The 26,425-nt window shown below is 38.2% G+C and overlaps 2 protein-coding genes across 3 annotated transcripts in view; one reads left to right on the forward strand and one right to left on the reverse strand.

The window, feature by feature from the left end:
- The first annotated feature begins 1,081 nt into the window (after positions 1-1,081).
- The window catches only part of LOC111057243, a 40,177-nt gene continuing 14,833 nt past the window's right edge, over positions 1,082-26,425 (forward strand). Inside the window, exons 1-9 of one of the 2 annotated variants that reach the window (XM_039437835.1) lie at positions 1,082-1,376; positions 7,272-7,381; positions 7,935-8,089; positions 9,278-9,411; positions 10,323-10,565; positions 11,589-11,936; positions 14,608-14,786; positions 22,030-22,213; positions 25,739-25,936. In XM_039437835.1, the coding sequence (XP_039293769.1) occupies positions 11,862-11,936; positions 14,608-14,786; positions 22,030-22,213; positions 25,739-25,936 (636 nt within the window). In that variant the 5' untranslated portion in view covers positions 1,082-1,376; positions 7,272-7,381; positions 7,935-8,089; ... (1 more) ...; positions 10,323-10,565; positions 11,589-11,861. Of the gene's footprint in view, positions 1,377-7,271; positions 7,382-7,934; positions 8,094-9,277; positions 9,412-10,322; positions 10,566-11,588; positions 11,937-14,607; positions 14,787-22,029; positions 22,214-25,738; positions 25,937-26,425 lie in introns of both variants that reach the window. The other variant, XM_039437836.1, reaches the window with a different exon arrangement.
- Positions 2,389-4,954, reverse strand: LOC120353654. The gene is made up of 3 exons (XM_039438217.1): positions 4,653-4,954; positions 3,472-3,651; positions 2,389-2,593 (listed from the first exon to the last, which is right to left on the reverse strand). Exons 1-3 carry the CDS (start codon positions 4,952-4,954, stop codon positions 2,389-2,391), a joined length of 687 nt encoding a protein of 228 aa, XP_039294151.1.

The raw sequence follows: 26,425 nt of genomic DNA on the forward strand, positions 1-26,425 counted from the left end.
TTTTTTTTTTTGCTTTGTAATTATACCTCTCTCCAGATTGAGTTTTGTTTTATTTGTTACTCTAGTTCTAGTCTATTCTTTCTTAAATAATTTTTTTTATTTTATTTAGTCATATTTTCCATAGCTATAATAGTTTAAATCAAGATAAGCGTATTATAATTTCATCTCCTACTCCCACTGGCGAACAAGAGTCATTTTATGCCAGTGTTTTTTTCACTTATCGTTTATTATTATTACACTTTGGTTGGATTGTATTGTCATGTTGAGCTTTGTTTGATTTATGTATATGTATTTATGAGTGTGGAATAAATAAATAAATTTGAATTGAATTGAATCAATATAGTCATTGTCAACTGGATTCTAAAGATGATGTAAAAATGTGAATACCATTTTTATTCCTGATCCTGATTGGTTGTTAATAATTAAAATGAGAATAGCTTATGACAAATTTTGTAATAAAGATGGATGATTTATTAGAAATTGCAGTTAACCAACTGCTGGAATATTATTACTGTATAATAATTATTTCAAATATTTAATGAAACTACATAAATAAAAATAAGGACTTCTATATTTGCATTACGTAGCAGAAGTCCTCAAAATATAGCTTTCATTGGATATTTGAAATAATTGCTGTACAGTTATACTATTATAAAGAATGCAAGTGACCACGACTTATATAGGCTTGTGCTAGAATAGAAAAAAATTATAACCATGTAAGTTTATTTCAACAGTAAAATACAGTGATAGTAGAGAAAAATAATAATTTGCAAATTTCATTCTTTTAGTAATTTATCAAAAGAATGCAACTATAAGGCTTTTAAAATTATTGTTTTCTAGGCGTATTCTAATATTATATACGTGTCTTTGAAAATGCAGTAGTCGAATATGAAGAATTATTTATTGGGCAGAGTTAAAAATGAACCAAGAAATATAAAAATTATAAATAGACTATGATTCTGCTTCAAAACGGTGCGCGATTTTTATTTGAATTTTACCGCGTGGAAAGTGTCACCGATGTTTTTGAACCGATATAATATCTTGCATCGACTTTCGACTATCGACGTATCAAGATCAAGTTGGAAAAATAAATAGTGTACATTACATTGGTTATGTCTTGAAATTTGATGTTTTTGTATTGTTTGATAGTTTAAAATGCTTGTTTGTAAAGAAATTTTTCAAATTGTTAATCAATTATGATGAAATTAACTTCTGGATTCTAATCTTTTTGCATTTTGTCAGTATTAGCTGAAATTTTGAGTACTGTCTTGTCAACTAGTTTTAAAATTGTTGTGAAATGCAGGATATTTTTGAGAACATGGTATCGGCAATTGAACTGGGGAGGACAGATATAGTAAAATCAATTCTTGATGCTTGTAAGTTTATTATTTTATTGTGGTAATCAAGAAATATTTGTTTTGAATGGGCCTAGTTGAAATTTTTTAAAAACTTTGTGTTAGCCTACAAGCATACGAATTTGAATTGCCTAGTAGGTAAACAAGGAAGCCGATTATGGATTCTTGACTATGTAGGCCTGCTTACATGTTACCTTTGTGTTGGGCATGTTATAATTTAATCTTTTTAAAGAAAATTATTTATAGTTGTAAATTGTAAGTTTTAAGGGGGACTTGTTAAGGGTCAATTAGTCTTAGCCTATATGCTTAAGAACTTACCATCAAACTAAAGACTATTGTAATATTTGTAAATAATTACAGGCCTCAAATGCTTTTAAAATATTTTATCAATGATTTCCTGCAGTCCCTTTTTTAAATTCCAAACTGAAAAAGTTATACGTTACTTTAAGTTACTCGGTATTGATGTACCGTACGTAGTCATCTTATTTGTTGTTAGTTTTTATTATTAGGCTACTTGATACTTAACACTTAACTACACTGGCGACTTTTGGTAACACTTATACCCTGGTGGGGTCAATTTTGATTCCAATTTAATTCGGTAATAAACAATTTCGGATCACTTTTTTCGATACACAGACTTTATTTTATATCTGATACAAATATAACAAACAGTACCTATTTTTATAAAATAGTACAGTTATGAAATATTGGTTAGTTCAAAATATAATTTTCAAAAAAATGCCTTTTTTTGTCAAAATTTATATAAAACACCATAAAATTTTTTTTCTTACAAATAATGGTTAGGGCACCCTTATTTTCCTCTACCAAAGATATGATTCTTGCTACCTGAAAAGGAAAATTATGATTTTAGAATCATATTTGTTGAAATTCTATGCTCGAAGTTGATTGTTATCCTTAAAAAAAATATTTTTTATGGTACGAGGGCTATTCAGAAAGTAGATTACGTTTTTGGATAAAAAAACTAAGTACAGAAAAAAATTAAGTATATACATTTAAAAGAGGAACTAAAATACTATTTTTCGACATTATCGCCAAACAAATTTAGACATTTTTTGTCATATCGGTGAACTAGCTTTGAAATTCCCGTGTCATAGAATTGTGACGCCAGCCAGTCAGTCACGCCCTTGCGGAGATCTGCGTCGTCATCGAAGCGCTGTGTTGCAAGCCAAGTCTTCATCTTCGGGAATAAGTGGAAATCACTAGGCGCCAGGTCCGGACTGTAGGGTAAATGAGGGAAAATTTCCCAATTTTTTCATTGACATTTGCAATTAACTCATCACTCACAATGCTCGGTCTGCCACACTTCTCTTCGTCATGAACATTACTTATCGTCGATTTTTAAAATCTAATGCACCTTAGGTGAACTCTACCTTCACTGATTGTTTCCGTAAACTTCACAAACTTGCCGATAAATTTCAATCGGTTTATGGTTTTTTGCTAACAAAAACCTTATAACTGATCGCACCTCACAACTGGCGGGATTTTCGTTTGCAGCGCACATTTCAAAAGGCTATTGTGACGAAACGAGCAGCGCAGCTGACCTCTCTCTAGCTCGGCTGGATGCCGACTGACCTGCGGAACGCCCAGACACCAAAATGACCGCGCTCGCCCCATCCACCGCCGCTACATATAAAAACGTAATCTACTTTAGCCCTCGTATTTAAATGAAGTCCACATGAGTCTGTGACTTGTGCATGGGTAAGGAATATATTTATTTACCTTTTTCAGTCTTTGCAGCTCTCAGCAAAAAAACTTCTTGCTTGCAGTGGACCTTGCATACTCCATTGTAGCACTTGGAGCATGAAGTAGAATGTTTGTGATCACTATTCTTGGACACAGGTGACATCTTCTCTTTGGTGGGTCAGGTCCGGGGTGGTTGAGATGTTGAGGCTGATCTTCAACATTGCAAATTCGCCTGATGGTTGACTTCAGCTCCCTGGGTATATTGATCATGAGCATTCGCTGTTTCAGTTGATTATCAATAAGACTTCTCCCCAAAGTTATCAAGAATTCATGTCGCATCATTTTCAGCTGAGGGTTAACAACATGAAGAATAATGTTAGCATTAACCCCAGCAATGTTCATTACAGCATACCAAACTGTCATAGGCCACCTCTGAGTGCGACGACTGACGGAAAACTGCGCACATTTTTGGTCCAAGGAGTCTACTCCCACTTTTGTTATGTTGTAGAAGTCAATAATTTCTGGAAGTTTGCCTTCACGGTCGTTCAGAATTACTCCATCATGATGCATCGAAGAGATGAGTACTACTGCCCTGTTATATTTGGGAACATGAGAAATCAAAGTTTTATCGTTGGTGAAGGCAAACTCTGTTGAGGGTATTGGTCGGTCCTTATTGGGTAGGAAACTTTGTGGAATCTCCAATTTGTTCTTTCTCATAGTCCCCACATAAGTTAGACCTTCTCTTTTGAGCTCATTCACTAGCTCAACAGATGTGAATCAATTATCGGCCGTTATGTTTCTATTTGTCATCGAAATAGGCTTGATAAGGTTTCATTATTTTTTTTTTGGATTTGGATATTGATTTGCACAATAAATTGTTCCATTCACAAAATAGCTTGTTCTGGCATCAGATAATATGAAAATCTTGATTCCATACTTAGCAGGCTTGCTTTTCATATAAACTCTGTACCTGAATTTTCCTCTGAAAGGCACCAACATCTCATCAATCGTTGTGTATTGCCCACATGAGTAATTGGATTTTGAGTTTTCTACAAACTTTTTGAAAATGTTTGAAATTGCTGCCAGTGGATCATCTTTTTGTCTTTCCAGTCTTGTTTCAATACAATTAAAACGCAAGGCTGTTAGCAAGAACAGAAATCTATTTTTGGTCATTGTAGCCCTAAATATATCTCGGCCAGTGCCATCAGTCGCGAATAAAGCCGTAAGGGCCTCGTGATTTGACTTGAAGACACCAGCTAAGTATAGCAATCCCAAAAAAGCCTCTATTTCTATTTGTCTATGTGTTCAATATGATGACAATTCAATGTTTTGTCACCATACCTCCCTGCTAAATCAGTTATTTTTTGATTGGTAGAATCAATTATTTCCTCTAACATATTATCATCAATCAGAAGACGCCATGCATCTAATGGAATCTTTGGTTGCTGAATACCAGAATTTCCTATAACACCTGGAACTTCAATTATTATATTCTGAGCACGTGTTCGGGAGCTATGTGGAGGATCCAAGCACCATTTGAAAGGAAGAATTCTTTTTTTTATCATAATTTTATTTCTTCTACCCAATACACACCTTCCAGCTAATCTAATTGCAGGATCATCTTCATCATTCACGGGTTGAACGATTTCATTGTGTGATTCTTCATCATTTTCGGAACTATCATAAGCATCTGCTGATTCATCTCTTTGTTGTGGTTCATTTGGTACAAAATCCGGATCTTTATCAGAATCATCACCAAATATTTCTGATACACTGTCATGGCCACTTTCTTCCAAACCATCTTCATTGTCAGAGCATAACTCACCTTCAAAAAAACTCCCATCTAAAATATTTGCTATCTCTTCAGTCGTCAAAGCATCAGATCTCCCAGCCATGTTATGCTGTTTTATGTAACCAAAATATTTCCTATCTACTTACAATAACCTAAAAAAAGAGTCAAATAATACAAAATAAATATAGAAATCTGCACCACAATATATATATCTTATACTTTGTTATATCACAATAATATTCACTATAAAATTCACTATAATGTATATTTTCTATTATATGGAATGATATTCACTAATGACCTATTACCTAACCTACAAACACGATTAACCTACAAAAACGAGTCAAGAAAGTAAAATAGAACCAGAAATGTAGAAATCTGAAACACAGCAAAAAGTCACACTTTCACCCTGGCGGGGTCAAAACTGACCCCAGGAGCCTCTGGACAGTGAATAAGCACACATAAATGCACGGTTAATGCTCACGTGGCAAGTTACTGCCGTGAACTGGGATTACATGAACGCACAGCTCCATACAACGACACCTCGCGGAGGAATATGAAAATAAAAATGCTTGGGGTCAAATTTGACCCCACCAGGGCAGTTAAGGGTATTTGATCCCAGGCCTTTTCAAAATTTAAACAAAGATTTTGTTACAATAGTAAAAACGAGAAATGTTTCATTTCAAATTTCAAGAGATATTAGTCTATTGAGATTGATTTGTTACCGTACCGTATAGCAAAAAATGCTATCCACTATCCGATTTTTTGACCATCTTGATTCGACGTCGGACCGTGAATACGGCTGTTGTGGGCGGGGTAAATGTTCCCGACGAGTTGGAAAAGTCTGATAAACCGTTCACCTGACTTATCTGTTTGGCGGTTACCAGTGATTGGTTCTGGGTGAACAAACTTGCACTGGACGAGAGGAAGACATAAAATCTACTCTGCACTCTGAGGCGGAATCCACCAATCTTCGGGGATTGCAGTGTGAAGCTGCTTGGATTTATGAATGATGCCACATTGAGATGGGAGCAGCATGTCGACATGATCTGCAATAGACTGTCAAGAGTCACATTTTTGATGCGCTAGCTGAAAAGTCATGTTTCATTGGAGTACCTGGTTACGGCATATCATGGCCTCTAGTTGGACAAGAAATCGACCTATATTGCTTAAAAGTTGACACAGTTAGCAGCCCTACTTGCTGGTAGAGTACCATGCTCTTTTCCGTAGCATCCTGAGCTTTGGACTGCTGCTGTGGGGTCATGCTGCAACATGTGGAGATGTTTCCAAGCTGCAAAAGAGGGCCATCCTTATCATTACCTTCAGTGGCTTCCTGGATCATTGTAGGCCTCTCTTCCAGTCCGCAGGTGTAATGACAATCTACATTTATTTGTGTGCCATTCTTTTGCGAGCAACTCTTGGAAAGTTCAACATAAGGAGTGATTCCCAAGGTCACAACACTAGAAGTCGAGGTCTTACAGAAGTGCCTTAATGCCGTTTATCAAAGACCCGACCTGCTTAGTCATAGCTGCTAGTGGATTAGAGGAGGTTGAACATTCCAGCATTCAACTGAAGAATCAAGTTTTGGCTTAGGAGAAAGCCATTTTATTCAATTCAGGAATATTTTCTGGACGACTTGGTAGGCCTTGTTTAATCCATGCTGCCATTTCGATAGTAATGTGAAAAGTAATAAGTTATAACTGTTGACGCAACCCATCCGGCCTTGCTGGTATTGGTGAAGAGGAAGGAACTCGCAAGGTCAGTCGCCTAGTCAGGTTCGAAATGGAAGGTGAGAGGGGATGTTGGACTAAATCTTGAACAACCAGTGAGTGGTTAAAGATACGACTCTACCGGTCCGACTTAGTTGGACAAGAAATCAGACAGTGAATAGCCCGCTTTACCCGACTTGTCCAACTCGTCCAGCAAAATTCGCCCTGCTCACAACAACCCCATTCACTGATTGACGTCGAATCAAGTTGGACAAAAATCGGATTGTGAATGGCCCGCTTTACTTAATCATCAAACATTAGGAAATGATCATACAAAAGATTTTACTTGGAGTAGTTGAATCTAATTATTACGATTTAAGTATTTTCATCCATTTATTTCAGTTCATTTTTTTAGTCACTCTTAAAGCAACTCAATTATTGTTTACAATTAGAAGCGTGTATTGAAAAACAAGTTTTATTTGTTTATTTTAATACAGCTTCCAAATCGCATTTTAGGAATGATGATTAATTTTAGAGCTGGTGTCATAAACATGCTTTTCTCATTACCATCAGTTTGAAATGTGAACAATATTTCATTTCAGTTGTGTAAACGCTTCAGTTGTTACTCTGAACTCAATAATTTTGCTAGCAATATCGTCAATAGTTAGAACATAAAAACTTCACTTTGAACGTTTAATATCTTGGTTTCAGGTGATAATAACGAAGTCAGTTGTGGAATCGAGGGGCAGTTGACTAAAGAGAAACTTATTAACGAACCTTTTGATGTGGACGGAACAACCTTTCTTTCCTTAGCTACAAAGGTAATTCAATTCAAACCATTGAATTTAAGTTCTCAATCCAAATATTAATATTAATTAAAAAAAATCACAACTGATTAATAGGCTAAAGAAACCAGAACAAGGAACTAGTTTCAGTTACATTTCTATGCTCTAAAATCGTACTTGTTGAATTTTGAAAAATAAGCCAGGCATAGTTTTTGGTGAAGCTTGTTCTTTCTCCCAATCACATATCATTTGCTCATTTTTTGTGAATCATTGGCATGACTTTTCAATTGCAATTAACTTTAGATATTGTCAATGCTATCATTTCATAGACTGACAATGGTTTCGTGTTGATGCGAACATATCTTTAGAAAACCATAAAGCCAAATCGTTAGCACCCTAAAATCTGATGTAATACCATAGCATAGCAACTCTTTTCAATCACGGATAAATTGTACAATGTCAGGTGCCAATTTTTGAGAATTCATAAGACTTTCATTGACTGTCGACTTGAAAGCCTCTTTTATTTCCACTGTTTTCTGATTAGTTTGTTTATCATGATAGTGATGGATTGAAATTTGCTTGTCAACAGCTGAATCAGAATGATGTAGTGCGAGCTCTACTAGCTGCCGGAGCTGATCCAAACATACCTGACAATAGAGGACTGATTGCATTGAATCATGCCACCACTCAACAAATGCAGCAGATCTATTTAGAAGAACTTCTCAGAGCAATTGCCAATTCCGAGTAAGTTTCATTCGTCTAAAAGTTTTTGTTTGTTTAGTTAATTAGTTAGAACACTCTTCTTTTTTGTGAACTATTATTCGGTGTTGTGCTAGGCCTATCTCAAATACATGATATAATTGATTTACAACCATGTTTGATGATCAATTGATGAATAAATTAAGTTGAAAAAAGGGGTGAGTTAATTATACCTATATTAGTGAATTTTTCTCCTAGAATTGCGGTAGAAACTTGATCAATGAGCTAAATCCGTAGATTTAATGGAATTCAATAGAGATTTTATTATTGTGTCAGCCTTTCTTTGGTGAAACATGAAAGTTATCACTTAACTTTCTAATTAGAAATATTTAATCAGAAATATTAATTTTCCTGAAGTCACGATCTATGAAATATTATCCATTGAATGAGTTATTGTCAAAACAATAGTGAAAACGTTTTCTAATTTGATAACTTGGATATATAGGTAATACTATAAAAAGGGATAGATGAAAATTCAATCAATCAATCAATAGTTTATTTTTCCTTCATACAATGCATACATGAATGTCTATAATTACATAAATACAATTGACAATTATTATTAACAAAATAAGTAAAATAGTATTATTATTAAATACGGAAAGTCCCTGAAAAGGTTAAAAACCTGAGCGCAGGGGCCCAGTGTTACTAAAAACAAAATTATACTACAAAATTGATGATGCATGTTTTGTAGGACCATGATTCATAATAAAATAATAATATTCGTATGGCTTTCATTGGTGGGGAGTCTAATAAAAGTTCCACCTCGCCTAAGTATATGATTTAAGTCGTTATTGGGCCTCTGGACTGTTCTATATGTCAGCCAGGACCGACAGTTTGACGTACAAACTGATAACACTGAATGACCTACCTAAAACCTTGCTCACATCAGAGTTTGAACCCGGGATCGTAAGGCTGCTACGCAAGCACTATATCCGCTAGACCACGAACCACAGAGCTCCATGATTCAAAGTTATAGATTCATGATTCAAATATGATTATTTCATTTTCCAATAGTAATAATAGAGTAATTGAGTTTTTCAACTGAAAACCTAGAAATTTATATTTCAATCGATACAGTCCCATTGGAAACACAAATACTATTTCATCGTTTTTAATTATTCTAAGTACTGGATTGCACGAGTGTAACCTTTTTTTTTGGTTTGTTTGCAGAAAAAACAGAGTGATTCAACTGCTCGAAGCAGGTGTGTTTGTGAACTCATTTGATAGTAAAGCGACCAAGAACTCTCCTCTTCATTGGGCTGCGTGCTACGCGGACAGAGCTGTTGTTGCTTGTCTTATAAATGGTCAGTTATTTGTTGTTTTCACCTTCTGAAGTATGCTTATCTTCATCAAACTTGAGTCATTGTTGTCACGTTCAAGTAATATTCTGTCTCAGTCTATTTGTTACATTTAACAATACACACATCAAATACATGATTAGAAAAGGATTAACAGGCCTAGCCCAAAACTGCTTCCTTTCCGAATTTTGATAGTATTTTAGAATCTTAATTTGACTCTTGACTTTAAGAACTATTGATCTTGAAAAAATTAAATTAATGATCATTATTCATTGTTTGAAGTTACGATAAATTAATTTAGATATTCATTGACATATTTCTAACATAAATTATACGATAAATTAACTAACATAAATGATTGATGTAGGCCTAAAAAACAATTTGACTTTGTACTGTCCTAGTTGTTTAGGAAGCTTGAATCCGTTTTTTGTATTCTGGAAGAATGTTGATGTCTAAATTGGAATATATTGGTGAATAATACTACAACTGATAACTGATCATATTACTGATAATCGTTTTCAGCATCATTATTTTGTAGTATTTTCGATTGAACAAACTTCTCCAGGATATTCATTTTTCTGTTCCCTATGCTTCTCCGTTCAAAAGTGAAAACATTATAGCCTATATTTTTGTAAAACGTTATCAAAATTCGAGAGAGAAAAGTTTCTGCTTAGCTCCAGTTCTCTCCCGATCACTCTATCGAATCATCGTATTGGCAAAAAACAAATTCAACATAAAAGAAAAATACTAATCCATCATGAAATTACAAATTGAAACCAAAAACACCATGAATAGATTACATGGCACTACCAAGCAAGAAGATCCTGTCCGCTGGAATTGTATTGCTTGAGGTTGTGTAGATAAATATTTATGAATGTGCGAATAATAATAAATGAATGAATGAATGTTGGTTGTAGAATACGGAGCCGATTACAACCAGGAGAATGGATGTGGAGCGACTCCGCTGCATGATGCGGTTGTGAGGGGGGACGAAGGTGTCATTGAAGAGATGCTGCAAGCCGGGGCCAAAGTGACGGTCAAAGCTACCAAGGGAAAGTACGCCAGGAAGAGTCCTCTCGATCTAGTCGAAGAGTTCCAGCCGCATCTCTACCATATCTTCCACAAATACACCAATCCTTCACCTACCGATCAACCTAGAGGTTTGTAGTTATGCAAATCTATCTCCAGTGAAATTTATTATTATTTAATTTTGGGACCCTGCTGGCGATACAAACCGATGGCCAGCAATCAGTTATTGGTAAAACTATTGATGATAATAAACTTGATACAAATTTTCAAACTTTCTCCCTCTGCAATGCTTCTAAGTTGATGAATTTCAAGTTAACTATGAATTTATAGTTAGCAATCATGATGATCTTATTTGTTGATCATGAAGCTTGTAAGTCGTAACGTAGCAATCATAATGATCGTATTTGTTGATCTTGAAGCTTGTAAGTCGTAACGTAGCAATCATAATGATCGTATTTGTTGATCATGAAGCTTGTAAGTAGTAACCGCAAGGTTTTGTCAATGGAAGGTTGGTAAAAATCTTCATTGTTTCCATCGAATCGTAATGTCTTATTTGCGATCTCACTGAATGAATCATCTACCATCATTCATAAATTTTTGATTAATGATAAGGTGTATCTCATTCTTGCTACTAATGATGTAAAGATTGGATGTTTTTCTTTATAAGCAAATGTTGTACATCAATCTATTTTAAAATATGTTTTTAGGGTGAGTTATGGTGCAATTAGTAAATTCCTTGACTGGTGCACCGTATAATTCCTGGTTTATAAGTCATCCTAGTCATTCGTTGAATCGATCTGTAGCATCAGATTCTTCAAATTAAACTGTCCAATAAGATTATATATGTATTTCTTAGACATATTTACCTGTAGTCTGACTAAGAAACTCAATTTCAATGTTTATAGATTTAATAGGTTTAGGGAACTGGTAAATTTTTTATCGAACAACTAAGAAACTAGTCATAACTGTGATGTATTAGCAATGAATTTAGAACACATATCCATTAGTGTATCCTCCCGTCAACACGTGATCCATCCGTATCAATATTTGATACATCAAAACTGTTTTATACTGTTTGTATTATTAAGCTTATACTGTTTAATGACGAATTTTGGCTATAAATTGAAATGTTTTATACTTTTGTCATGTTGCAGGGTCTATGCAACTGGTAACCCTGCCTCGTGTGTCGACCACCCGCCCCATGCCCGCGCCCATAGTGCACCAGAACAGTCTCCCCCTCATCGACACCCACCAACAGCCACCCCACCCCTCCAACAACAAGCAACACTCGGCCAACATCATCGAATGTATCAATCACCAGAACGCTGCCATCAGCCACAACAACAACAACAACAGCAACAACAATGGTGGCGATGTGAGTTGTGTTGATCAGCCGACCGGCAAGCCAGCATCGCCCGGGCCACCACATGCCTTCTGTCAGGATGAGAACCCTGTCTGCCTCCCAGGGATCATCGCTCGACCTCAGCCCCCGGTTGAATCAGGTAACTACTATAGTCTGACTCACGTTATTGAGTAATTGAATAGTTTTTAATCGATTACCTTTTCTGATAGTCGCTCGATCTCAGTCCCTTTAATTCAGGTAACTATAGTCAGACTTACGTTCTTGGGAATTATTGAAGAATAGAATAGTTTTTAATCGATTGCCTTTTCTGATAGTCGCTCGATCTTAGTCCCTTTGAATTAGGTAACTATAGTCAGACTGATGTCTTGATAATTATTAAAAAATTTAATCGTTTCTTATCGATTGCCTTTTCTTGAATGCAAATAAGGCACATTAATCAATAAGTTGTGGTAGAGGTCTAGTGATTAGTTGTGATCCTCGGCCTCTCAAACGCTATGAGAAAGCAGTTTTAGTGAGATTTACGTTATAAAGTCAATCGATTGCCTTTTCTTGAATGCAAATAAGGCACATGAAGTAGTAATTTGTGGTAGAGGCCTCGTGATTAGCTGTGATCAGTTGTAATAAGATTTATGTTATAAAGTCAGTATTTTATGATCATTGGTTTGCTATCCTTGTCCGTCATTAGACAAAGCAGATAGATAGCTTTATCCTTGTCCAACTCCGTAACGTTGCCAAATCTCCAGGAATAGGCAAGATCAACTCATCTCAGTAGATTAAATTTGATGATCAAAGTTGATAACATCAACTTATCTCAATAGATAAAATTGGAGTTAATTTTATAAATATCCAGGACTTTTTTTCAGTAATAGAATAAAACTAATATACCATCCTTCTTACATAAAACAAATTCTAAGATATAAAAGAAAAACTTCTTGAAATTATCAAGAACTATTAAGATTTTTTTCATTTACTATTTAAAAGTGTTCTATGATATATAAAAACTTGAAATTATCAAGAACTATTAAGATTTTTTTCATTTACTATTTAAAAGTGCTCTATGATATAAAAAACGTACTATATTCGGTCTATTTTATCACTAAAAGTTGATATTAGTAGAACGTTTTTATAGGTACGGATGCCTTTCTAAACCTTGCAACTCATATATGATATATTGTAGTCTATGTAGAAATATAACTTATTATCAGATATTCCATCCCAATTATGATAATTTATTATCAAATCATAAAAAGATATCTATTATTATTTTTGTGAATATAATATATTTGAGATAGCATGCTAGGTTATGTTTGAAGGGACGGATTCAAGGATCGAAGGTTTCAACGAACCTCACACGTCAACCGGAGCTTATTGTGTGTCCCAAGTACAGTGTACGTTAGTTGGGCAAACCAATACCTGTGTCCATAACAAGATCCAGGAGTTTTTCCCTATACTAACATACCATTCATCACCTGGTTGCTTGCAGCCAAACAGAACCCTTCTCCTTGCCCCTAATCTCTCGCAATCCAGTATGATATGCTTGGCAGTTTCTTCAGACTGATGGTTCTCGTGACCTAGGTGAGTTCCACTCCTTCCGCTGAGCAAGGGGTCGCCAAATTGCCTCTAGGGCGCCCGGCGCCTGGCCACCCTCGACTCAGCCTCTTGACCCATATTTGTGCCTGGAGTTTCACTCATCTCTGATCTCTTGGGTTTTTATTTTCGTCCCTCCAAAACTTTGGAGCGTCAAAAGCTTCACCTCTCTCAAGAAGTTTTGCCTTAATTGCCGCCCTTCTTTGAGCAATGATGAGGTTTGGTCTCTCCAACCGCAAACTGCTCGGTTGCTCAACATTGAATCCTTAGGCATTCATGCGGATTCTTGCTTTTCTGGACTTCTGAGAAGCTCATCCTTCCTCTCCAGTTGGGATGGTGTGATTGAGCTTACGCCATTCATGTTGTGATCAGTAGAAGCCTTCTCAATGTTGATAGCCTCTACATAAGAGTGCAATGGAACCTCCTGTGCTCCTGAAGCACCCATTTCAGATTGTGGAACCTGCCCTGATTGGGCAGATCCCGATGGGTTTGAAGGCAAGGTTACTTCTGGAGTTGCCTTGGGGTTTGGTTTTTCTCTGTTGTTCATGTGGTTCCCACGAACAGCTAGGGAAGTAGAGTCGACCCAGACAGAGCCCCGCATGTCCAGGCAAGGCTGAATACTACATGAGGGCGCCTGGTATCCTACAGGATATAAAAGCACCACCCATCAGCACGGTCCACATCACACCTTGGGTTGGCCTAAGAAGAAGTAAGAATAAGGCCAAGGAAGGCCGTCAGATAGAAAAAGAAAGAAAGAAAGTCAATGGAAAAAGTGCCATTCTAGAAATGAAAATTTCTAAAGCATATTGAGAAGTAGAAGGGCTTTGGAAAGTAGGTCTTTTTCAGTCGCCTCCTACGACAAGCAGGGAAAATGTGGGTGCATTCAGGTTTTCAACAAATTCTTGAGTCCAATGTTCGACTCAAAGCTCCCCCGACCCACAGGGGGCTTGAGATAGAATCTATTATTGTCATCAAGAATTGAACTGTCTTAATAAAGTTGGGTAATTATACCCAACTACCTTTTGGGTAATCAAACACCTTGACTAAATGAAATACTCCCTATTATCGCGTTCGAATAGTTCTGTATCCAATGACAATATTTGTATTCTATTGTGCATGACAAATAATAGGCTATCGGGCTATTTTGACCGAATATGAGATTTCTAAGATGATTTCAGACTGGATTCCATTATATTTATAGTTCTCTACGTGTTCTCCAACAGGTGATTGAAAACTTGGTGCGCACACATATTGGAAGTCCTGTCAGACCACTGGTCACACATTCCAGTCTTCATCTGTTATGGCCGCAACCGCAGAAGATACTCGAGCTAAGTGGTCCCTCCTTCCTGCCACCCACCCAGTTCCAGATATCTGTCACCAAAAGCAGCACTTCATTTCACGAGTGAGTAGTTTTCATGCTCTTATAAGTTCATTATTCTATCAAATTGAAGTTAACAATTATTTTTTATTGTACTTTAATTGGTACTTTATGAGTTGAATGATGAGAAAATAGAATACATTTTTTGATGTTGCATCATGAGCAAAATAGGAAAAATTTTATTTTCCCTTATAAATTAAAAATTCAGAATTTGCTGACTTCTCTCAACTAATCTGGTCTATAAGACCACGGATTGAATTTTGGTGATCAATTGAGTATTCAATTAGTTATTAGTGTGTTTTCATAGACAAATTAGTCTCATTAGTCTCCATCCAGACGATAAAGCTATAGTATCAACAATAAATGAAATCGAGTGATATAGAATGTGTGGCAAGAGTATTTTTGTGCTGAACTCTTAATCGCTATTATTGAGATACACTAGAATCGTAATTTGTTATTCAAAACTAGCACGATGACATTTGATCTATATTTGGCTAAGAATACCTGGACCTGGTGTGGGTTCCTGGGACGGTGGGACCACTTCATTGATCGTTGCACACTGCGTTGGCTCTCCAACGTCCATAACCATTGAGGGTGGCACGGACTCCTCCACATCCATAGCAGTGGGGGGTGGTGTGGAATCGTTCACATCCATGACCGTGAGGGGTGCTGTTGCCTCTGTTACATCCCTCTCAGAAGTCCCACTTGTGCTGGTGGCTGGGGCATGAATAGCAGCGCGCCGTTCGGAGTCGGTCATCTCATCCCAATGATCGACCATGTTGCTCCAGGATTCTTGCCTTGGAATATATGACATCTCCGCCTTGCTATCAATCAAGGCATCAAGTTTGACTCCATTCAAGCCAACCTGCTTGAACATCCTTCTGTTGCGACTCTTGTTGTCCTGAGAATCGGAATCTATAGCTGATATTGTTGGGACTGCAGTTGTCTTAGTCCCCAATAAGAGAGATCGCGACATAATAAGCGGACTTGAAGGATTCAGTTGAGGAGGATCCCACTCTACCTCTCTCGTGAATGTGTGAATATTCACCCTGTTTTCACGCATAAATTCCATGCCTAATAGCAACTCTTGTCCAAGTCCATCCAGTATAGACGCCACTAGTGGAACTGTGATTTGTCCTATAGTTGCATTAGTTGTCAGCTTCCCATTTAATGGGGTAGATCGTCCATCAGCTAATATTGCATGGTGATGAGTTGATGCCTTCCTTATCATCCCTATTTTTTGGAGAACTTCATAAACCTCATTACTCATATAATTAGCTTCAGCGCCACTATCTAGCAATGCCCGACACTTTTTACCACCGATTGTCACAGTAATGAATAGTCTGTTGTCACTTGATGACTCTTCTGTCACAGGAATCCTGTGTGCCGTTCGCATCACTGCTATCTTGTTCGGAGTTTTATTCTCCTTCTGCACATTATAGACACATTTCAGTGCTCTCTTTCCGCTCCTTTTACATGGTGGGATATCGGGACAGTGTGATCTCCAGTGCCCCGGTCTCTTGTATTGCCCAAACATGGGTTCAGACTCACTAAGAGATGGTCTGTTACTAGTAGGGGTTATAACTGTCTCAACCTTGAGCCTTGTAATCTTTTTCGTGTCCTCAATCATGTGTACTCTCGAATTCTGTCTATTCTGTTTCTCCTCTGCTTTTATTTGTTCATACTCCCTCGCGAATTTTTCCAATTCATTGATACTATGAACATCTGATTGCCGAATATACAATTTGTACCTTGGGAGGAGATTCTTATACACTCTCTGTAATTTATTCTCGTCTGTAAAACCTCCTCGACGCCTCATGAGTGTCAGTACATCTTCAAGAAATTCGTCAAACGATTCGCCTTCCTTTTGCTTCCTTGTCTGAATTAGATTCTCGAGGTCCTCCTCATAGGTAAGTGGGTAGTAGCGTGATCTGAAATCTGTCACAAAATTGTCCCATGTTTTCCACTGGTCACGACGATTACGCATCCATAGAGTAGCTTTACCAACTAGTAACTCAGGTAGCGCGACTAGTAGTTGGTTGCCAGTGAGCCCATAAGCTTGTTGTAGCTCGTCTAGCCTTTCTAAGAAGCTGGGAGCATCTGATTGGCCGTCGAATGACAGTCTCCAGCTTCTTACCTTGTCACATACCGCCCCTGGGTCCATGAGGGGGTTTGTGTGAATATTGGTTCTAACCTCAGTATGGGTACCTGTCACCAAGTGTTTAGTTTCCCCACTGCTTCCGCTCATTATGCCGGGTCTTGGGCTGGGATAACGTACTGCCATCTTCTTATGTTGTTCTACTAACAACTTTCTCAACTCAGCAAGTGTTCCAGATGACACTATGCCCCAATCTTGTAGAAGATTGAATGCCTCATCCTTTTTCAATCTATAGATCCAGGAAACTCTGGGTCAGCTATCACCTCGGGGTTTATGTCCTCGACCGACTGATCCTCTGTCAGCTGCTGGTGTTGAGCGTCTGAATCAGACTCTCCCTGTTCACTCATGATTCTTACTTCGTTGCCTCGTGCCCCACGTTGGGCGCCAATCTATCACGTACACCCTGAGTAGCTTCAGAGGTGGGTGATTGATACCCAGGTGTTGCTCCTGGATGACTTCGCTCAGTCGTAATGTGGGCGGGGAAAGGAGGCAAGTCGAAGTTCTTCTTCCTTCTTCTTTGATCCTCAGCTGGCGTGAACAGCACCTCCTGGTGCTTCTGACGGCGTGAAGGTCGCTCTCTTCTCTGATGACACCACTTTGATGTAATTTTGTATCGGCCTTACGGCCTCGGTTCCGCTCCAGTGGAGTAGGAAAAGGAAGGACAGAAAGGATAGGGACGGCAGACAACGGTCCGCTGTGCCCTGGGGAAATGGGAGGACAGGGACGGCAGACAACGGTCCGCTGTGCCCTGGGGAGATGGGAGGACAGGGACGGCAGACAACGGTCCGCTGTGCCCTGGGGAAATGGGAGGACAGGGACGGCAGACAACGGTCCGCTGTGCCCTGGGGAGATGGGAGGACAGGGACGGCAGACAACGGTCCGCTGTGCCCTAGGAAGATGGGAGGTCAGGGACGGCAGACAACGGTCCGCTGTGCCCTGGGGAAAAGGAAGAATAGGAGGTCAGGGACGGCAGACAACGGTCCGCTGTGCCCTAGGGAGATGGGAGGTCAGGGACGGCAGACAACGGTCCGCTGTGCCCTAGGAAGGTGGGAGGTCAGGGACGGCAGACAACGGTCCGCTGTGCCCTGGGGAAAAGGAAGAATAGGAGGTCAGGGACGTACGGCAGCCAACGGGCCGCTGTACAAGGAGCAGGAAGGTTGTGAGCGGAAAGCTGTGGTCTGGGGCTCGTCCGGCCTTTTTATACTCCCCCAAAGTGGAGGGGATGGAGTTGAGCCGCCGCCAGAGGCGGTGGAAATCGACTTGATGCGCGGAAGATGGTGCGCCATCGGTACCTCCCTTATCTCCGCGGTCGGCTAGCATTGCTGATAGCCGAGCGTCTTTCAATAATATTATTTATTATTCTCTCGTCACAATTTTACTTTGTGACACCCCACTCCTACTTGGGGGGGGGGGGGTGTTCGGAGCCCTCTATGGCACCACCTTTAAAGGCGTGAGCCATCTAGGCATCACCTTAAGAGGTGTACACCTTCTCAGGCATCACCTTAAGAGGTGTATGCCGCTCAGGCATCACCTTTAGAGGTGTATGCCACTGCCTATAGGCATCATCTATGCCTGATCTATGGGCACATATTTACGTCGTCCATCCGGTAATTGGATCTTTATACGTGGCTTGCCAGCCCGTTTGCGCTTACCAGGCGTCGATACTCGGTTGCAGAAAACTGGATCCCTCCTCCTTGAGGGACCTGGTGTGGGTTCCTGGGACGGTGGGACCACTTCATTGATCGTTGCACACTGCGTTGGCTCTCCAACGTCCATAACCATTGAGGGTGGCACGGACTCCTCCACATCCATAGCAGTGGGGGGTGGTGTGGAATCGTTCACATCCATGACCGTGAGGGGTGCTGTTGCCTCTGTTACATCCCTCTCAGAAGTCCCACTTGTGCTGGTGGCTGGGGCATGAATAGCAGCGCGCCGTTCGGAGTCGGTCATCTCATCCCAATGATCGACCATGTTGCTCCAGGATTCTTGCCTTGGAATATATGACATCTCCGCCTTGCTATCAATCAAGGCATCAAGTTTGACTCCATTCAAGCCAACCTGCTTGAACATCCTTCTGTTGCGACTCTTGTTGTCCTGAGAATCGAATCTATAGCTGATATTGTTGGGACTGCAGTTGTCTTAGTCCCCAATAAGAGAGATCGCGACATAATAAGCGGACTTGAAGGATTCAGTTGAGGAGGATCCCACTCTACCTCTCTCGTGAATGTGTGAATATTCACCCTGTTTTCACGCATAAATTCCATGCCTAATAGCAACTCTTGTCCAAGTCCATCCAGTATAGACGCCACTAGTGGAACTGTGATTTGTCCTATAGTGCATTAGTTGTCAGCTTCCCATTTAATGGGGTAGATCGTCCATCAGCTAATATGCATGGTGATGAGTTGATGCCTTCCTTATCATCCCTATTTTTTGGAGAACTTCATAAACCTCATTACTCATATAATTAGCTTCAGCGCCACTATCTAGCAATGCCCGACACTTTTTACCACCGATTGTCACAGTAATGAATAGTCTGTTGTCACTTGATGACTCTTCTGTCACAGGAATCCTGTGTGCCGTTCGCATCACTGCTATCTTGTTCGGAGTTTTATTCTCCTTCTGCACATTATAGACACATTTCAGTGCTCTCTTTCCGCTCCTTTTACATGGTGGGATATCGGGACAGTGTGATCTCCAGTGCCCCGGTCTCTTGTATTGCCCAAACATGGGTTCAGACTCACTAAGAGATGGTCTGTTACTAGTAGGGGTTATAACTGTCTCAACCTTGAGCCTTGTAATCTTTTTCGTGTCCTCAATCATGTGTACTCTCGAATTCTGTCTATTCTGTTTCTCCTCTACTTTTATTTGTTCATACTCCCTCGCGAATTTTTCCAATTCATTGATACTATGAACATCTGATTGCCGAATATACAATTTGTACCTTGGGAGGAGATTCTTATACACTCTCTGTATTTATTCTCGTCTGTAAAACCTCCTCGACGCCTCATGAGTGTCAGTACATCTTCAAGAAATTCGTCAAACGATTCGCCTTCCTTTTGCTTCCTTGTCTGAATTAGATTCTCGAGGTCCTCCTCATAGGTAAGTGGGTAGTAGCGTGATCTGAAATCTGTCACAAAATTGTCCCATGATTTCCACTGGTCACGACGATTACGCATCCATAGAGTAGCTTTACCAACTAGTAACTCAGGTAGCGCGACTAGTAGTTGGTTGCCAGTGAGCCCATAAGCTTGTTGTAGCTCGTCTAGCCTTTCTAAGAAGCTGGGAGCATCTGATTGGCCGTCGAATGACAGTCTCCAGCTTCTTACCTTGTCACATACCGCCCCTGGGTCCATGAGGGGGTTTGTGTGAATATTGGTTCTAACCTCAGTATGGGTACCTGTCACCAAGTGTTTAGTTTCCCCACTGCTTCCGCTCATTATGCCGGGTCTTGGGCTGGGATAACGTACTGCCATCTTCTTATGTTGTTCTACTAACAACTTTCTCAACTCAGCAAGTGTTCCAGATGACACTATGCCCCAATCTTGTAGAAGATTGAATGCCTCATCCTTTTTCTTTGATCCTCAGCTGGCGTGAACAGCACCTCCTGGTGCTTCTGACGGCGTGAAGGTCGCTCTCTTCTCTGATGACACCACTTTGATGTAATTTTGTATCGGCCTTACGGCCTCGGTTCCGCTCCAGTGAGTAGGAAAAGGAAGGACAGAAAGGATAGGGACGGCAGACAACGGTCCGCTGTGCCCTGGGGAAATGGGAGGACAGGGACGGCAGACAACGGTCCGCTGTGCCCTGGGGAGATGGGAGGACAGGGACGGCAGACAACGGTCCGCTGTGCCCTGGGGAAATGGGAGGACAGGGACGCAGACAACGGTCCGCTGTGCCCTTGGGAGATGGGAGGTCAGGGACGGCAGACAACGGTCCGCTGTGCCCTAGGAAGATGGGAGGTCAGGACGGCAGACAACGGTCCGCTGTGCCCTGGGGAAAAGGAAGAATAGGAGGTCAGGGACGGCAGACAACGGTCCGCTGTGCCCTAGGGAGATGGGAGGTCAGGGACGGCAGACAACGGTCCGCTGTGCCCTAGGAAGGTGGGAGGTCAGGGACGGCAGACAACGGTCCGCTGTGCCCTGGGGAAAAGGAAGAATAGGAGGTCAGGGACGTACGGCAGCCAACGGGCCGCTGTACAAGGAGCAGGAAGGTTGTGAGCGGAAAGCTGTGTCTGGGGCTCGTCCGGCCTTTTTATACTCCCCCAAAGTGGAGGGGATGGAGTTGAGCCGCCGCCAGAGGCGGTGGAAATCGACTTGATGCGCGGAAGATGGTGCGCCATCGGTACCTCCCTTATCTCCGCGGTCGGCTAGCATTGCTGATAGCCGAGCGTCTTTCAATAATATTATTTATTATTCTCTCGTCACAATTTTACTTTGTGACAGCAGATGCTCTTAGATGTTAATTTCCATAGAATATTTTGGTTTTGGTACAGTTGAACTGTGCAATTAAATATTCAGTTGCTAATTAGAATATAAAATCTATTTTGGTAAAATGAATACTCCCCTAAAATTGAACAAAATCAATATTTTAATACCTTCTATACTAATAAGCATGAATGAGTTGAAAAATCTAATAAAAATGAACATCCTGTACGGTATTGATAGGATACTACTTTAATAATCAGTATCTTCTAGGATACTGCAGTATAAAAAAATATACTGCATCAAAGTTTGCTCAAGATAATGTTGTATCAAAATATATGTTAAAGCAAAGCTGTTGAAGGATGTTCACCTCTACCTCCTCACTGTTGCCCAATCATATGTTGTTCATGGATAAAAACTATTCTACCAAAATATTTATCTCAATTATGAAAATTTATCATCAAACCATGAGAAAATATATTTTCTTGGTGAATAAAATATATTTGAGGTAAGGTTTTTCGATTAAATTATAATCATCATTTCACATGCTTAGTTAATTTTTTATTTATAAATTCCAATCTTGAAGTACTTCAATTAGCTTATTTTTGTACGTTTGAAAAATGATAATTAAGTGTGGAAATAATGTGTGAATCAAACTTGACGAACTGTGATTTGTCGGTTGTTGCAGAATCCTGGATGTGTGGGAAGTGCACAGATCGGTGCTGACGTCACTGGGCTACGACGTGCGAGCCAAGGAGGTGCAGCCGTCGTGTGGCCTGTCGGATGCGGGCAATGCTGACATTGAGTGCACCATCAACCCCAGCATATTCAGTCACCAAGATGCCTATCAGATACATATCACTGCCAACAAGGTATGCATTCTTCATCAATCAAATTATGAATATAACCTCTAGACTGAATAAATTAGGGTAATGATTATGAGGGAATCAGATTATGAACATAACCGACTGCATAAAGAAGGGTAATGATTATGAGTGCATCAAATTATGAACATAACCTCTAGACTGAATAAATTAGGGATAGAAACAGTTTTAGGCGGATATCTATTTGTTCACCCCGAATTTTGCAATTAGATATTGTCAATAAATTAATAAATAGCCTATTAATCAATAATTAGTTATTGTCAATAAATTAATAAATGAATGAATCAGCTAACTAATTCAAGTAAAGTTTCTTGAAGATTTCTGCTTTACTGCAGACTGTCAGCATTGATGTTTCATTAGGGAATGCTGTCTGTTTAAATAAATCTAGGTATAATAATTGTAAGATGTTTTGAATATTAAATTTACCATCGTTCTATTTCCTATCTCATAAATAAATAATATATCATAAAAAATTATTTATAATAATAAATAATTGGAGTTGAATGGAAGAACCCCCCCGTAGAGGCGGTGGGAACTAAAATACCTAATCATAGAAGTAGGGGAAATAAGACTATTAAGGCAAAAAGTAAGTTGACAAATAATGTAGTAATCTTCCATCAAAACATCCAGCTCTTGGCGTCAAGAATAGACTCTCTAATAATTACATTGCAGAAATTAAAACCGGATATTGTAATAGTAACTGAACATAAATTAGATGAAATTCAAAGAATCAAAATACCAGGATATTCCTGTATGAGTTGGTATGTAAGAAAGTCGTTTTAATATTAGCATCTGAAGAACTAGTTTAATGCAGAAACATTATGGTAAAGGCAATAAACTTTATTAATGAGGATAACATTTTTGAGACATGTACAATAGAAATAAAAATAGGTAAGGAAAAAAAACATTGTAGCTGAATTATATAGAACTCCTTTAGAGAATATAGAAGTGTTTCTTGATAAATTGAATAGATTTTTAGTAGAAATTAGCAAAATTTATCCAGAATGTTCGAATAGGAGATTTCAATGTGGATGTTTTGAGGGAGGGTAAAAAGAAATCAGATTTTTAAATGTAATGAATATGAATGGATTTAGACATACTATAGAAATACCTACCAGAATAACTGAAACGTGTGAATCAGCAATCGACAATTTCATTACCAGTCTCAACAAAACTTCTATTAAAGTGGAATGTTTTATGACAGCTCTATCAGACCACGACGAACAAATTTTTCATATTTTAAACACAAATAATAATCATGGAAGTTTAAGGACTACAACAATGGGTAGAAAGTATGTGAAGTCCCAAATTCGGCTCTTTATAAGTGATCTAGATAAATTGGATTGGACTGAACTTTAACCTATAGTTCTATAGAAAATAAATTTTCATATTTACAATTTGCTCAGATATTATTTTGATCTGCACTTTCCTTTTGTTGGAATAGTAAGAGCGAAACTAAGTAGTAATAAGTGGATTGATAATGACATTGTCGACGAACATGAAAGGCATCAGCGATACAGAAAAGACCAAAGTAATATAAACTTGAAGAAATCTGTAAAAGCACATCATAAAAAGCATCTGAATAAAATTATCCTCTGTAAAAAAAGAATAATATTGACTCAAAGTTTAAAAATTAAACAAATGTAAACAGAAAAGTATGGAAAATAGTTAACAATGGAACAACAAACAAAAAGGACAAGAAATTTAAATATTGTACTTAAAGAGAATGGTATAGACATAGATTATCTGTATAACATTTCAAAAATGCTAAACAATGATTTTGTAGGGATGGTTGACACTCATGTCATCCCTTATCTAACCAAAAGTGACGTAACAGATGAAAAAAATGAAAAAGCTACAAAATTCAAATTTAGATGCAATAAAATTGAAGAGAATGCCTTAAGTAAAATAATAGATTCAATAAAACCAAAGCGGTCAGACGGTTACGATGACATACCAAAAAAATAATCAAGGATACTGTCATCACTCATCAAACCTCTTTTGCGCGTAATCAATGCATCAATTATAACTCGAGTGTACCCAAACGAATTAAAAATATCAAAAGTAATACCAGCATATAAGAAAGAAGATCCTTCTGATCCTCTCAACTACAGACCTTTGGCCATTCAACCTGCCTTATCTAAAATATTTGAAAAGTGTGTACTAATTCAGTTAATTGATTATTTTGAAACGATTGGTATACTCGATAAAGAATAACATGGCTATAGAAAAAGCAGGTCAACAACTACTGCTTTTATAGAGTACATAGAAAACATGATATAAAACTTAGATGAGGGATTAAATACTGTAGAAGCATTCCTGGATTTAACCAAAGCATTTGACAGTGTGAATAATAAATTATTTTTAATTAAACTTCAAAATTACTGAATTAGAGGTAAAGAGCTTAGCTGGATAAATCATATATGCGATTTAGTTGAAAATAGTAAATTATGTTTTTACGCTGACGATATAAGTCTTTGCATTGCATTGCTGATAAGGACTGGATCACAACAGAAATTATATGTAACTATTCTATAACATTTACTAAAAAGTACATAAGTCATAGGCATCTGCTACTTAATGATACCAAAACCAGTTCCTCCATTTTACTTGCAGAAATTCAGAGGTAAAACAATTTAATTTCGGAAATAATATAGAAGAAATTAAACTTTTAGGTCGATATCTTGGAAACACACTTAGTTGGTCCGTTCACATACAAAAATATGAAAAAAATTAAGCTCAGGAATTTTCGCGCTGAGACGACTAGTAAAAATTTCCAACTTAGAAACGTTAAAAGCAGTGTACTTCGCAACTATCCATTCCCACATTTCATATGGAATTGAAATATATGGAGGAACAAGCATCTGAAATTTGAATAAAATACTCCTATTACAAAAAGAAGCAATAAGAATAATTCTAAATCTTAATAGAGAGCAATCATGCAAGCCATTTTTCAGTGAGTTGAACTTCATGACGGTGTACAGCCTGTGCATTTATAGGACAATATTATATTCAAAAACTAACTAACCTAAATTCCCACCGCAAGTAGATATACATAATAATTACAACACAAGAAAATCACATGATTTGACGTATTCATGTATATTTTAATGTATGTTTTGAAAATAAATGATTGATTGCTTGATTGAAATAATACGATCCAAAAAATAACACATACAATCTCTGTTGCAATTTTGTGAAAGTGTATTGTAAAAATGTATTTAGTGATAAAACATAACCTACCTTTAAAAACTAGCTGTATGAAAACTCCTGAAAGAGGTTGTTTTGGGCTGAACCTGCTGATCCCTTCTCAATTATTTATATTATAATTTGTGTATTATGCAATGTAAAAACAAATGAATATATGCTTTTTCAATTCAAGTGTATACTTCATAAATCAATAATATAAAATGAATAATATTGGTTTGACTTTATTGTAAGTGTATCTACTACATTACTGTATATATTATTCTCTGTATTCTGTAATAGATGCTTGATTTTGTGCGATTTCAGATACGAATAACAAGCTCGAACAAGGTGGGCCTCCACTACGCACTGTCGACATTCTCACAGCTGTTGAGACTGGCCGGAGCAGGCAGTGATAGCAAGGAATACGTGTCGCTGGTGCCTGTCCTCATACAGGACTACCCCGCCTTGAAGCACAGAGGGGTACTGCTGGACATTTCGCCTATGAGTAGAGTGCCTTCTATGGTCAGTCTTTCAAACTCATTTTAGTTCATTTTCAATCGAGATTTTTAATTTTGAATAGCGTAATTTAGACTCAGTTCATGAATTGAGACAACGTGATGAGAGATCAATTTATATAAATAATTAGTTGATATACTGTATGTAAATAAGTAATGTACATTTACATTCACATAGTGCTTGACTCTAGACCATCGAAATAGCTCCTGTTTATAATGTAAGCTTTTTCTTGTTTTTCTCCTATATACACTATATAATCTGCTCATTATTATTAATATGCAGATATTATTTTTCATTTATTATTTTCAAATATATATTATTTTTTTACAATTTGTTTAATAATTTATAAAAATTATGTACACAAGTTGAGATGAAGATAATTGCCGGTCTGGTATGTCTGGTGATAGGGGTTACAACCTTCAGTCTGTTGGCTTTATCTGGTCGTGGGTTCGAATCGGCATTCGATAGTTGTGGACGTTTGATTATTTTATCAAT

The sequence above is a fragment of the Nilaparvata lugens genome, chromosome 11 (genome assembly GCF_014356525.2).
Source record: "Nilaparvata lugens isolate BPH chromosome 11, ASM1435652v1, whole genome shotgun sequence".
NCBI lineage: Eukaryota > Metazoa > Arthropoda > Insecta > Hemiptera > Delphacidae > Nilaparvata > Nilaparvata lugens.